Below are 15,742 nucleotides of genomic sequence, written 5' to 3' on the forward strand. Positions count from 1 at the left end.
TATGATGAATGGATTTTAAAGTTCAAGATTCAAAGTAGGCAGGTTGAGATAAGAGTAAAAGAGGGAGGGTGGGTGAGAGTCGCCAGTCATTGCCAACCTTACTTTACTCACTGTCATCTTTATTGTCGACAGAATCACAACAAGCCAAAATGATATATTACGAGAAATCTCATAGGACAGGAGCTTGAGAGCAGAGCGAGGGAGAGAATTTGGTGAGGGTAATTTAGTCATTTACCCCTTCAAACATTTTAAGGCATTTTAGTCTTTTAATTTTTCATGTAATGTCATCATGAACTTTGGTCCTTCCTTAAATTCCAAGTCCTTCTTAACAAACTCAAATTTGGTAAGGTGTTTTTGAACAATTTTCTTTTGAGATTTTAATTATTTCAACCCTCTAATTTTTTTTTATGTTTTCACTATTAATGCATTTCTCGCCCTTGTCTCTTGTCTCATTTCTCATTCTTGTTGCTTGCTAATTAAAAAATAGAGTTAAACTCATCACTCTAATTTTTTATTTTAATTTCAAATCTCAATTTCCCCCTCTTTTTCTTTGAAAATTTTTAAATTATTTAAACAAAGAATTATAAACACATAAATTTTAAACATAATATTTTAAATTTAAAATTTAAATCTAAATCCACAAATCCAAGCGCTACATTTACTTAAATAATCTAATTTCAAAATTTTATGTTATAATCTTATTGTAGAGAGGTTAAAAATAATTAAGCTTAAGCTTATAATAAAATAATTAAACTGAAAAGTTTAGACTATCTCCACGGCCAATGGAAATACATGACACCATTTTTTTAAATGATAATTGTTTTTCTAAGTCATTTTGAATGAAAAATAAATTATTAATTATTTTTTAATTTACACTTTTATAATTTTTTATGAGTAAACTAAAATATTTTTAAAAATAAGTACGTTTAATGGTGATAAAAAAAACATAAGCATATTTAATATAGATAAAATGAAAAGTTTCTTTTTTCTTTTTCTAGTCAATAATCTAACTACTTTTAATGAATTATATATGATTCTAATGAGACGGTAGTTGGGATTGAATTACACATGCCCCATGAAAGAGCATGAGCGTGTGTGTATACATAGACGCACATCTATGTCGTTGCTTCGACCATTTGGCCTCAACACATCCAGACAATACATGCGCACAAACGACGCCGTTTCCGCTTCACCGTCTAGAACCTTCCCTTTATTTCTGAGTCAGACTCTTACATTTACGCTGGAGGCCTAGAACAATCTTCTTCGATTCATTCACTTCCTTTCTGGCTAAAACCCTAAACCCTCCTTATAAAGGTGCATTGCTTGGGGTGATTGATCGTTCCTTCTGTGACACCTTCGCTAATTTATCTTCAATTTTTATTTCCACGCCATGGCCACAGCTGCCTTGCTTCGCTCCCTTCGACGCCGTGACGTCGTCTCTGCTTCTTTCTCTACCTATCGATCGGTACTAGCTTGCTCTCACTATTGTTACTGACACCTGATTATCTTGTGGAATTTTGGTCATTTTGTGTGTTGGGTCTCGGTTTCTTGGGTCGTGGAGGTTTTTCCTCTTCGTTAGGAATAAATTGTTTTCTAGTAAATGGTTTAACTATTTATGATCCGATCCTTGTAGTATTTCAGCTATTTCAGGTTGTTTTTGTTGTTTTCCTTAGCTTATAAATGGTTTCCTGACATGGGATTATTTATTAATCTCTTGGAACTGTTGTTAAAGCTTGGCGGCCAGTGTCCATGTGGTGGCTTTCTTGAGGAATAATTTGTGTTCATGCAAATGATTTAAGCTGTTTCGATTCGATCCCAGTTTAATTCAATCCTTTTCCAATATTTTTCAAGGTTTTCCTGAGCTCATTGATGGTTTTCCTGACGTGGGACTTCTTACGAATGAACTATTCTGATGTTAATTTTATTTCTTATGCAGATACTGTATTTAGTTTAAGTTATTTCTATGCTGAGGGTTTATGAGTATCCTTGCAAAAAAAAAAAAAATCTACACAGTCAGCGGCTGAACAAAAATCTGTCAAATGGCTCATTTTTCAGAGTAGCTTGATTCTTGCTGACTAAATAGATTTTTGAATGTGGAAAAGCAGTGATCAGTCTTGTTAACAGATTTGAGGTCATGAAGTATTGGATTTACCTTCCTATCTATCTGCTGTTGTCAGCGGTAGATGACTGAGTTTAAGCTGGTACTATACAAATTTTACAAAAATTGTCTTACGGAGTATTGATGTCATGAAGTGCTGGATTTAACAGTTGCCTGTCTACCTGGGCTGAGTCCATTTCAAAGGACTTTGCTTTCCCTTTAGTTAGCAAATCTGGAATGCTTTTGCCTTCGGATGTGAACTCTCATGATGCTCGATGCTAGTCTATATTGGTAGAATTTTCTGAAGTTGAGAACATCTAAATGTATGATTATATGTCGATACCATAACATCATTGTCAGAATTATGTCATTAGTTATCTAACTACATCATATCATTGAATTGAGTTGCATGAAGGAATAAAATATTTACTTACACAAATGTTTGTACAGTTGACAGGTAGCTCTAAACCAGCACATGTTAATCAAATCTGGACAAGTTTGTCTCGCCCATTCAGGTTTTGTTTCATGTTCTAGCTTAAATAATTGCTAGTTAGTTGCTCTATGGTCATCATTTCAGTTTCTAATAATATTCTCTTGTATCCTTGCATGTGCATTTCAGTTCAAGGCCTGTTGGTAATGATGTCATTGGTATTGATTTGGGTACTACCAATTCATGTGTTGCTGTTATGGAGGGAAAGGCAAGACATTCTCCATTCATCTCTTGATTTTTTTTTTTTATAGTTCATACATGTTTTTGATGTGTGGTGTTCTTCTTGACCAATATTATACATTTTTTGTAGAATCCCAAAGTCATTGAAAACTCTGAAGGAGCTCGTACAACACCATCTGTGGTTGCCTTCAACCAGAAAGGAGAGCTGCTTGTCGGTACACCAGCTAAAAGGCAGGCTGTGACCAACCCAACAAACACACTTTTTGGAACCAAGCGTTTGATTGGTAGGCGATTTGATGATCCTCAAACACAAAAGGAGATGAAGATGGTCCCATTCAAGATTGTCAAGGCTCCAAATGGAGATGCATGGGTTGAAGCTAATGGGCAGCAGTATTCTCCTAGTCAAATTGGGGCCTTTGTGCTCACCAAGATGAAGGAAACTGCAGAATCATATCTTGGAAAATCTATCTCAAAAGCTGTAATCACTGTGCCTGCTTACTTCAACGATGCACAGAGGCAGGCAACAAAGGATGCCGGGAGAATTGCAGGGCTTGACGTGCAGAGGATCATAAATGAGCCCACAGCAGCTGCACTTTCATATGGAATGAACAACAAGGAGGGTCTGATTGCAGTTTTTGATCTTGGTGGTGGAACATTTGATGTTTCCATTTTAGAAATTTCTAATGGTGTTTTTGAGGTATCCACATTAATCAATTTCTTCCTCGTGCTCTTTTGTTAATCGTTCTCTAAGGAATAATTTGGGGAATTTTTTTTTCTTAATAATGCCATGATATGCAGGTGAAAGCAACAAATGGTGACACTTTCTTGGGAGGAGAAGATTTTGACAATGCCCTGTTAGACTTTCTAGTCAGTGAATTTAGGAGAACTGAGAGTATTGATCTTTCAAAGGATAGACTTGCCTTGCAGAGACTCAGGGAAGCCGCTGAGAAGGCTAAGATAGAACTGTCTTCAACATCTCAAACTGAAATCAACCTGCCTTTCATCACTGCTGATGCAGCTGGTGCAAAGCATTTGAATATCACATTGACTAGATCTAAGTTTGAGAGTTTGGTGAATCACTTGATTGAAAGGACAAAGGCGCCCTGCAAGAACTGCTTGAAGGATGCTAACATATCCATCAAGGATGTTGACGAGGTTCTTCTAGTTGGAGGGATGACCCGTGTGCCTAAAGTTCAAGAGGTTGTTTCTGCGATCTTTGGAAAGAGTCCTAGCAAAGGAGTTAATCCTGATGAGGCTGTTGCAATGGGAGCTGCTATCCAAGGTGGTATCCTTCGTGGAGATGTTAAGGAGTTGCTTCTCCTAGACGTGACACCACTGTCTTTGGGTATTGAAACTTTGGGTGGCATCTTCACTAGATTGATCTCAAGGAACACTACAATTCCTACCAAGAAGAGTCAGGTAACTATCAAAGCCTAATTAATGTCTTCTAATGCATGAGTTGGGGTTGGGGGGTGGGTTGTGAATTGTAATTGCTTAAGAAAATTGTTGAAGTCTCCAAGCTTTAAGTGCTATATTGTTTTGAAAGTAACTAAGCCCTTCATAAAACTAAATGAAATTTCCACAAGATATTTCTTACTCTACACGGCACGTGCAAGTATTAAATGTGAGATAAAGAAGCTTGCTGCAAGTAGACATATGAACTTTTTTTTTTTTTTTTGAATTTCTGGTGGCTGACTTTTGTAATTTCTAAACACCAGTTGAAATTTCTAATCACTGGCTATATATGATATCTAACTCATCTGCTATAATAAAAATTATTGATTACTAATTCATTCCCATAAATCATCTCTAATTAAAAGTATATATTCCAATCTTATCGTATCGAGGCTTCTTCATCATCATCATCTTTTATGTTCTAGTTTGTTCAGTTAGATGAGTTTGAGTATGCTGATTTATTTTTCTTTTGTTTCCAGTAGTTCATTTCCATTGTAGTTGTGAGGTTTCTGCTGTAAGTTCTCTTTCTTCTCACTGAAGAGGAGATTATTTTTAATATTGCTATAAATCAGGGTCAACTTCTGCATATATTTTTTTCTCAATGTATTTGCTGTCTATTTCGTATATGGTTGCTTGGGTTCCGTCGACTATTGTTTCAAATGTAGTTAAGCCTTTCATACGCCTAAATGACATTTTCCAAGATATTTCTTCTACCGCACTGCACCGCACTGCACATCCAAGTATTAAATGTGAGAGAAAGAAGACAGATAACGGCCTTAAATGTGCACCTGAACTTGCTATTGTGTTTCTTGTAGCTGAGTGGTGTAGTGATATTTAAACATCGGTTTAAATCTTTTCAAGATGTGGTGGAATCTGTTCCTAATTGGCTGAGTTATTGTTACAGGTGTTCTCAACCGCAGCAGACAATCAAACACAGGTGGGTATCAAGGTGTTGCAAGGTGAGCGGGAAATGGCTGCTGACAACAAAATGCTTGGAGAATTTGAGCTTGTCGGTATTCCCCCTGCTCCAAGAGGCATGCCTCAAATTGAGGTCACATTTGACATTGATGCCAATGGGATTGTGACTGTATCTGCCAAAGACAAGGCCACTGGTAAAGAGCAACAGATCACGATTCGGTCATCCGGAGGGCTCTCTGAAGATGAGATTGAGAAGATGGTGAAAGAAGCCGAGTTGCATGCCCAGAAAGATCAAGAAAGAAAGGCCTTGATTGATATCAGAAACAGTGCAGATACTACTATCTACAGCGTTGAGAAGAGCTTGAATGAGTACAGAGACAAGATTCCAAGTGAAGTTGCCAAAGAGATAGAGGATGCGGTTGCAGATTTGAGGACGGCAATGACGGGGGACAATGTGGAGGAAATTAAGGCCAAGCTTGATGCTGCTAACAGGGCAGTCTCCAAGATTGGTCAACATATGTCAGGTGGTTCTAGTGGCGGTTCCTCTTCTGGGGGATCTCAGGGTGGTGACCAGGCCCCTGAGGCTGAATATGAGGAGGTCAAGAAGTGAAAAAATGTAGTGTAGTTATTGGTAGCTCTTTACTTTATGACCTAGAATCAATGATTACAGGGTTATTAATATTTGCCAATAGAGTATGATTTTCATGCTACTTTTTGGTGTTTAATGTTTGAGGGCCATTTTTATGATGAGGCTGTTCATTGGTGTAGCTCTCTGAAAGGCATGGAACTATGCCCTTTGAATAACGACACTGAATTTTTTTGTTTTTTGTTTTTGTTTTTGGCTTTTGCATAGTGTTATTTTGGCATCATCATTATGACCTGGCTTCTGGTGATTTACACGCTATTACTTTTTCTGTAAGGTTTGAAATTTCCTCAACAAAGTACTGATGGAGAATCCTTCAAGACGAACAAGTACTTACGATGCTTGTCAGTTGTGTTGACAATGATGCAAATCCTTCTTGATGCCATCTCTCAGATTATGTAAAGCCTCTCATGTATATAATATATGATGCAAAATCAAGGCATGCATTGCAGCCAAAAAAGAGGGAAGATGGCTTGAAAAGAAAATTGTGAGTTGGCTTGATGCTTGTTGCTTGATGTGGTTTTTAATGAATGTGGAGTCGTTGTCTTAAAAAAAAAAAAATGAAGTCTGATGAATTTTGGAAGGAAATTTACCTCTTGTTATGAATGCATTGTTCAATTTATTCTAGAAGTTAGGGTTGTGCATGGGATTGAATGAGGCTAGAGTGACCCTATCATGACTCGTGCTGAAAATAGGATTATTGTCGCGTGCCTCATCGTGATCAAGGTGAGTCTAAAACGAGTGGAAGAGAAATATCGACTGTTACGAATTAACAAATTTCGAAGATGATATCCACATCATCAGATTTTAAAAAACTAATCACATTTGTTCACTTTTAAACAACAACAAAAATCCATTTGTTTTAAGTACTATCTTCCAACAATCTCATTGGGACATGATAAGATTCTTGTGAATGTAAAATGAAATACACTGTCTTGCAAACCTAAAAATCAATATATTACCTAAAGTACAAGTTGAAATGCACTTAGTATAGAGCTCAGATCTAAATCTAAATAATTAAAATTATAAATAACAAAATATAAGACTATAAAAGGAATATATATTTTAAATGAAATGGGACATTTTAATGTTCAACTCATACCTGTCTTGTCTTGTACTTAAATTTATCTTGATTTCATTGAGTTTTGTCTCATCTTTTCGAGATGGATTCAACCTGTCTTGATAAAACAAGAAGTGGATTATTCATTCAAGTCCATGATAAAAGAAAATTCATATTTTTTTGTACGGCTTTTTTTCATTTTATGAATTGTGCTTGTGTACTATTTCTTATACATTGACACATTTTAAGTTGGAAGTTCCAAAAATTTGAAACAATAAAACTACATTTGCATGTTTTAACTTGTAAATTCTAGAGGTTTGATTCTGGTGTTTCAAAACTTAACGCAAAGATGTTTATGCATTACTAGTAATCTTTTGATGTTTTCTCCAGGCCAATAAAAAGAAGCCTGCATGTTTGTGTTGGAAATTGCATGAATTTGAAACATACTCCCACCTAATCATAATATAAGACATTTTTCAGAAACTTTGCTTTCGATATATGCTCTAGACCAATAAAAATAAACCTGCACGTTTAAGTTGGAGATCTGCACCATGTTTGGATTGAAAGAAACCTAAGGATATTTAGAGCATAGAATAATGAAATTCACATGATGTTTGAAAAGCTAAGGGGAGGCATAGCTATAAGAGTCAAACAGTGCCTTCCAAAAACAGATCTCAACACAGGAGGCCAGTTAGCTATAAGAATGGAATTCACAGGATATATGAGAATGAGGGTTGTATGATATTTATTGTTTTGGTGTTAGCGTTTTCTTCCTTTTCATCATGTATGTATAAAGTTGTCTCTTTTGCTCATCTAAATGTTTTTTTTTTTTGGGCCTTAATCATCTAAATGTTTTGATACTACAGAGATAGAAACCTTATTAAAATGGTATTCTCAAAATATCTCTTTAGATTATTTCTGTATTTTATTCTTAGTAAATGAAATTTAAATTTTATCAAAACACTCAGTTTATCTAACCCAATAATAATAACACAATTATACTAACTCCCATCCTTATTATAAGTCCCTTATAACCAATAAATATCATAAATTTAAAAAAAATATCATTCATCTTCTCATTAAAAATTGAGAAGAATAACATATTTAAAATAAAATAATTAATACTATGCAAATACAAACTCTTGTATAATAACTTACATCAAGACCTAAAAAAAATTACCAAAAAGCATTCTATAACAGGGAGGGATGGGAATTGGTTACTAATACCTTATATTTTGATTCAGGGAGTACATTTCAAAACTTGACACTTAAGACTTTAATTGTGATCTTTCAAGATCTAACATAAAACCAAGGAAACTAAAATTTGACACTCATTTCCATAATTTTCAACTTGGTTAAAGAATAGCGAGAATTTTATCTGAAAAACCACTGCTGGATTAGAGGACATAATTGAAATGAACTTTTTAGTGCAGAGTGACCAAATTGCATTAAAGTTTAAAAATAAATAATGTTATTAACTTAACAAGTAGTGCAAGGAGATTAAGAAGCAATGTTAGCAGTTTTACAAGTAAAATAATATAACAAGTCATGATGCTTCAGTAAATTTAATAATGTAACAAGTCATCATGGCTTAGTGGTCTGGAGGAGTTTTATCAATTCTGGTAATTAAAAATTTTCAGAACTTTGTGTGGCAGCCTTGTGCTTCGTTCACTCTAAAAGTTGAAAGGGGCTTTTTACAGAAGAGCCATGTTACAAAATTTTAATGCTGGTCAAGAGCTTTAAATTAATACCTTAAGCTTTTTGAGTTAACTTGGCGCATCTTTAATGGCCATATGTTTCGTCTCAGCATTCTGCTTTAGTAATGCTGTATGCTAATTATATGCATTAACCACCTCGGAATGATATTTGATGTTTATGGTAGGCAGGTATTCTAAACTTTATTTAATGTGAACCAGCCAGCTTTAGAAGCCTTTAACTATAAATGGAAAAATAAAAAACTAGTTAGGTACATAAGATTCCTCATCTATCTTCACCAAAAAAGCAGAAATCTTGTAGAGAATAGAGTTGAAATAATATAAATAAATTTATCTATTTTGGTGGGGGGGCCAAGGACGTACCTACTCACAACATAGAGGAACAAAAAAATTTCATTTTTGTCCAGTTTATATGTATAATGCATAAATATACACTCCCAAATTTAACAATATTAGTTCTAACGCCCCTATAAAATATATGTATATGTATGTTTTCCCCATGGAGGTGCGATATGAGATGAGAAAGGCTTATAGGTTGAGCTATACTGTTTTTCTTTTGCTATTTATATCTAAATATGCAGGGTTATTGAAAGGACTTAAGTATTGCTGCTCCGCTTCAAGATCACTACTTAGTTTAGCTCTCACGGACTTTCCTTGATTTTAGTTTCATTGCTATGATCCTCCCATTGTTGTATGGATGCATCTGATGCCTATCTCTGAAATATTTAAGATAGCAGGAGACTAGTAACTATATAATCTCTTAGCCAAGATATTGGCAAGACGTTCTTTTTTTTACAAAGGTTGTGACCACTTGCTTAAGATCCAAGACAATATCAATTTGTTTTTGACATTCGGTTAGAAGTGATGTTTTTGACAAGATCCAAGTCTATAAGTGATGTTTATGGTCACCTTGTTACTCTGTAGGTTAGTGGTTGATCATCATTCTTCCAAGTACCAATCCAAGATCCTTAATAAATTTAGCTCTAAGTAGTTCAGATTCTCCTTGATCCATCTCCATCTCATTACACACAACCTTGGCATCAGCCTATCACAGATTGCGTCTTTTCTTCCCTGTTATTACATTGCCACCAATAAAGCAAACTAGCCATTTGTGGATTTTCAATCATTTAGAGATCTTGTTTATTCTGCATCCACGAGAACTCCAATTCTCATGTAAAAAATTCTTCCTTGCAGCTGATATTTAAGCATCCCATTTCAAAAAACTCCATTCATTATTCAAAGTCTTGTCGTGTGTAAAGTGGTTTGCTGTGCTAACTGCCCATGCTATGTCCAACTTCTTTTGCTATCACACTTCCAAAATGATGGTTCTTCTGTAGAGTACTGTTGCTTATTTATTTAAGCGAGTCTAAAACATCGTGAAATGAAGATATCCTTGTCAGTTTTCACATCATCAATTTTTTGTTGACAATGTTGTTTACCAAATCTTTTACCTCAAGTCATTTATTAAGATACTTGCAATGTATACTTACATATATATATATATATAGCTCCATATGCATTAAACAAGAACAAAATTAAACTTAGTGCATCTTGCTTTGATACTGGATTGTAAGAATGGGTCTGTTGTCTTTGATTGCCCATTAGTATTACGCCATCATGACAAAGGACAATTAGGTAAATACTGGTGTGGAATTGTATAATACTACCACTCAAATGCACAAAGATATACTGGGCGCGGGGGCACCTTCACCACACCCCCCGGGAAAAAAGTACCTGAAAAAAAAAAAAAAAGAGAGAGAGAAGAGAAGAGAAGAGAAGATCTCTCTAATTGCTAAGTTGTAATGTAGCTTATGGTTTCCTTCTGAAGGGTCCCTAATTTAATCATTACCCAGTTACATTTTTTATTAGGACCATAATTTAACATTCTCTATATGCAGGTATTCAAATATTTTTGCAATGATGTCACTGATGATGGACTCATGAAGATGTTGCGCGTCATTAGAAAAAGTCTAAAACCTCCCAGACATCCAGGTGGAGAGAATGAAGATGATGATGACGACAACGATGACTTTATCAATTTTGAAGATGAAGAAATTGATCAGGATGAGATGGGTGAAACTTCTGAGAGTGATGGGCAAACAATGACTCAGAGGCAGTAGTGGAGGTTGAGGAGAGGGGTGATATCATCCTGAAGCTTCTGATGATTCTGATGATGGTATGGATGATGATGCAATGTTTAGAATGGATACATATCTTGCCCAGATTTTCAAGGAGAGAAAGAATCAGGCTGGTGATGAAACTGCTCATTCCCAACTTGTGCTGTTCAAGTTGCGGATCCTTTCATTGTTGGAGATCTTCCTTCATGAAAATCCAGGCAAGTCCAGGTTGATTATACTGTTAATAATATGGTGGGCCAACTTTTTACATTCACCAGCCGTGGTGAAAAATAAAAGCAATTTATCACATCCTGTTAGGGTGTTCACAGGATAGGATCGGGACATTCCTGTCTCATGGCCCATCTTGAAAAAAGATCTGATTAAATTTTTGTCTCGTGTTCCGTCCTATCCTGAAAATAGTCCCGTCCCGTTAGGAATCAAGACGAGATCAAGACATCCCATCATCCTAATATATCAGATAATGTCGAAAAAAGATCTATTAATAACATTCATTAAAATTTTAGATCATATAATTTATGAAATTTAAAATCAAAACAATACAAGTATATAAATCACAACAATTTAAAATCAATTATTGAATTATATTAATCACAACTACATGTTATGATAGCAATTACAAGTGATCTCTATACTATAAGAATAACAATAGACATGTTCAGCACAATATCAAATCATTGTTCTTTACTTTAGTTAAGATGTACTAAGCTAATTACTCTTTCAAAAATAAAACAAGACATAGATATAAATAAAAATTATTAAATAGATAGATATAAGAAGAAATTGTATTAATATAATTAATATATTATAAAAAAGATATCGTCCTATTTGCTTTATGTCATTAAAAGTATCAATATAAAAATTTTAGTTTTATATAATAATTGCAAGTATTAAAATTATAATTGATATAATTAATATAAGTATAAATTATAGTAATATAATTAATATATTTAATGTATATTTTTAAAAATAAATAATAATATATATAATATTTGGGACGGGATAAGACGTCCCGATGGTAATTCATATCCCATCTCATCTCGATTGTTTTCGGGCCAAGACGAGACTCGTCCCAATTTGATCGGGACTTTATCGGGTCAATCAAGATGGGTACAAGCTAAACACTCCTACATTTTGTGTTCAAAAAAATGAGAAACCCACGAGGTTAAGTTATTTTGGAGACATAATGATGATGTAAAGAATTCAAGAGAGCCCAAAATGTTAAAAAAAATTTAGATGTTTGAAATATTCTAGAAATACCTGGAACAATTTAAAAATATCTAAAGAGATCTACAAGGATTAAAAGTTTTTAGAAACTTATGAAAGAATGTGAAGATGTCTAAAATATTTTAAAATATTTCACACATATATTGAAGATTTTCTTTAAAAATATTATTGTAAATATAGATATTTCTTATAGATATCTTTATTGAATATTTTGAACAATGGATGTACACTATAGTATTGAATTGATATTACCGTTTATTAAAAAAGTGAGAAAACTCTAAACTTAAAAAAAAATTTTGTGAATACCTCTTCACTTCTCATTTGTAATCAACAAACAAATTAATAAAACTCTCAAGGTATCATTAAGTTCTCTACCCTCTCACATGTTCTAAACATTCTAACCTCTTTTCTTACGTTTGAAAATTCGACTGACTTAATCAAATTAAAAAATTATTAAGCTAAAACTAGCATAGTTCAAAAAAAAAAGTTCCAAAATCATGATAAAATACTTTGAATTTAGACTATAAAAAAAACATTTGCATAGAAATTGTCTCAAATGATTATTTCAGTGATGCATATGCATTTATTAGAAAATATTCACTTTAAGGGCGTGGAGTTAAAACTCTAATCCAGAAGTTTCTCCTTGTTTTCTGATAAGACCCCATCTCCTGTCACTATGACAACTCACAAAAAGGAGATATAAAAAGAATGGCAAAAGGCAGAAAAGATGGGTTCAAGAGAAAATCCTGTAGGTAAACACCAGCTGAAACATCAAATAAGGAGCAAAGCTAGTGTTTTGGCAGGGGCAATTGACTTTTTGGCTTTTTAAATCTATATGTTCGTGTAGAAGGAAACTGTGGAGTATTTTTGAAAATTGGAGTGGTGCGGAGAGCTCTGAGCTCTCGAATGCTAGATTGGGGTGGAGGAAGTTCATCTTGCTTCATCATTTGTTCATGTGTAGCTTAGGTTTGTGTTGCTGTACTGGGTGTATGTGTGTGTTGTTTCATCGTATTTTGTGTTTTTTCATGTACTCTGTAATTTCAGCTCCTTATTCTGCTTGCAATACAACTCCGTTAGTCTGTTTAATCCCATTTGTGGTGTATTTTCTGTATTTTCGGTGGTTTTAGGTTTATTAAGATAGAGGTTTCCAACATTTCTATGCTGAGTTTGATTTACCTAGTTCAATTGAACTCTTTTATCTCTTGATTAGTTATTGATTTATATTAATCCTGGCTAACCCCACTTCACAAAAAACCCAGAAAAAAGTACTCACGGTGAAGTTAGTGAACTCTTTTGATATACTTTACAGGTAAGCCCCTGATTCTTATGGTGTACTCCAGTTTGGCCCAAGCTTTGTTAATCCGCATACAGCTGAAGTTAGTGAACAGCTTGGACAGTGTATCTGGGGAATACTGAAAAAAACAAATATTCAAAGCAAAGGATTGTCCAAAAGGGTGATGGCGTCTCCAATTATCCACCCTCCAATCTCTGTTGGAAAGGAATTTGAAATTAGCTTCAAAACCAATTAAAAGGAAAAAGTCTGCATCTAATCCGTCAAAGCAATCAGCCTCCTGGACCAGGCAGAAAATGGTTTCTTCCCTTGCCCAAACTTCAACATTCTAAGTTTTGAAAATCATTGATTCTAGAAAGTTCTCCGAATCTGAACTCCAAGAGGGTTTTCCAATTTTTTCGTGAAGTGTTGGTATCATACTTCGATGATAAGAAGGCTCAGATCAAATCTGGATTCTTAAAAGAAACACTTAAAAGGCAACCATGGATAGGCCATAGCTTGTTTGGCTTCCTTGTTGAGAAATGTGGAAGTGCCAAGTCCGACTTTCGTCTTTAGTCGATGCCCTTGATTTGATAACAGAAATATTGAAGTCTTCGTCAGATAAACTACCTCATCTAGTGAAAGAGTTGGTTGCAAACATGCCAAGCAAACACAGGGAAGGCAGGCAGAAGTGAGGAAGTTTTGTGTGAAGGTCCTTGAGACCTTGTCTGCATTTAAACTAACCAAGTCTTTTATCAAAAACTTGACCCCTGAAGCTCATGCTACGCTTAAGTCACAACTAGGTGAGCAGTTCCAAGTGAAGGTTCCAAAGAGATTGAGGATGCAGTTGCAGATTTAAGGACAGTATGTCAGGGGACAATGTGGAGGAAATTAAGGCCAAGGTTGATGCTGCTAACAGGGCAGTCTCCAAGATTGGTCACATATGTCAGGTGGTTCTAGTGGCAGTTCATCTTCTTCTGGAGGATCTCAGGGTGGTGACCAGGCTCCTGAGGCTGAATATGAAGAGGTCAAGAAGTGAAAAAATGTAGTTGTAGTCATTTGTAGCTCTTTACTTATGACCTAGAATCAGTGATTACAGAATTATTAATATTTGCGAATAGAGTATGATTTTCATCAAACTGTTTTGTATTTAATGTTTGAGGGTCATTTTTATGATGAGGCTGTTCACTGGTGTAACTCCCTGAAAGGCATGGAACTGTGCCTTTGAATAACGACACCGAAATATTTTTGGCTTTTGCATAAAGTGTTCTTTTGCACCATCATTATGACTTGGCTTCTGGTGATTTTACATGCTATTACTTCTTCTGTAAGATTTAAAATTTCCTCAACAAGGACAGACGGAGAATCCTTCAAGACGACATTGATATAGATATTGTAGTTATAGCGCATGATTTTTGTTTAGCACATGCACTGTTGATGGAAGCTTTCAATGCACTATATTCAATTCTCTCTTTTTTTAGACTAGCTGGGATGTCTATGGTGTTGTGGAGATGACACTTGTTACCGATTCTACTCATGTCAGCTGCAATAGTAACTTGTTGATTTTCACATTTAATTTATGTTTAATTTATATATCAGTATAGTTGCTATTTAGAGTACTTGTCAGTCTTATGTTGACAGTAATGCAAACCCTCCTTGATGCCAACTCTCGGATTTATGTAAAGCCTCTCGTTTATATGTGACACAAAATCAAGGCATGTTTTCAATGAATATGAAATCTGATGATTTTGGAAGAAAATTTATCTTTTGCTATGAATGTATTGTCTGATGTATTCTGAATATATCCTAATGAATGAACAAAGTTGTGTACATGCTTTTTCTTTAGGGAAGGATAAGGATATAAATAATACAGATACTTGTGTAGTGTTTCTTATATATTGACAGTTTTAAGCTTGGGCTCCAAAAATTTGAGATTTGATGCTGGCATTTCAAAATGTAACGCAAAAATGTGGAAGTGTTACTACTAATCTTTCAATATTTACCACCGACAAATAAAAATAAACTTTCACGTTTAAGTAGAAAGTTCCATGGATTTTAAACATACATTTTGGGGCTCCCAACGTTATTGTCATCTCGGATTGCATTCAAGCTATCAAGCTGATTACTCGTGAACATATGAACACTCGCCTTTATAATGATATTATTGATATTGCTAGAAGGAGCATCTCAAGGCAATGAACTGTTCATTTTGTTTGGCTACAAAGAAAAACATGCAGATCTTCTTTTCTTTTTTTTTTTTGAAAACATAACTTTAGGCCCTTATATTTTACTCGTATTTGGTTATAAATCTCTATACTTTTTTTTTCAGTATTTTTAGTTCTTGTACTTTTGTTTTTTAATATTTAGGTCCTTATAAGATTTATATATTTATTCATGGAAGGACATATAAAATAATAAAAAATAAAAGTACAAGGATAAAAAACATTGGGAAAAAAGTACATGAACCAGTAGCAAAACGTGAGCAAAATATAAAAACTTAAAATTATTTTTTTTTTATTATTATTAGTATAAGGAATAGGCTCTGCCAATA

General features: G+C 34.4%; 1 protein-coding gene and 1 long non-coding RNA gene across 2 annotated transcripts; both read left to right on the plus strand.

The window, feature by feature from the left end:
* Window positions 1-1,235: 1,235 nt before the first annotated feature.
* Window positions 1,236-6,016, plus strand: LOC129285918 (heat shock 70 kDa protein, mitochondrial). Its single transcript, XM_054921897.1, has 6 exons — window positions 1,236-1,465; window positions 2,549-2,613; window positions 2,718-2,796; window positions 2,899-3,465; window positions 3,567-4,187; window positions 5,128-6,016. Exons 1-6 carry the CDS (start codon window positions 1,391-1,393, stop codon window positions 5,749-5,751), a joined length of 2,031 nt encoding a protein of 676 aa, XP_054777872.1. The 5' UTR covers window positions 1,236-1,390; the 3' UTR covers window positions 5,752-6,016.
* A 6,565-nt stretch (window positions 6,017-12,581) lies between these two features.
* LOC129285919 (uncharacterized) lies at window positions 12,582-14,388 on the plus strand. The gene is made up of 2 exons (XR_008587416.1): window positions 12,582-12,887; window positions 13,231-14,388. It is a non-coding gene; the product is annotated as an uncharacterized LOC129285919 (long non-coding RNA).
* Window positions 14,389-15,742: the final 1,354 nt, after the last annotated feature.

Source organism: Prosopis cineraria, unplaced genomic scaffold (genome assembly GCF_029017545.1).
Source record: "Prosopis cineraria cultivar Desert tree isolate PC_DT_omini unplaced genomic scaffold, ASM2901754v1 PC11, whole genome shotgun sequence".
NCBI lineage: Eukaryota > Viridiplantae > Streptophyta > Magnoliopsida > Fabales > Fabaceae > Prosopis > Prosopis cineraria.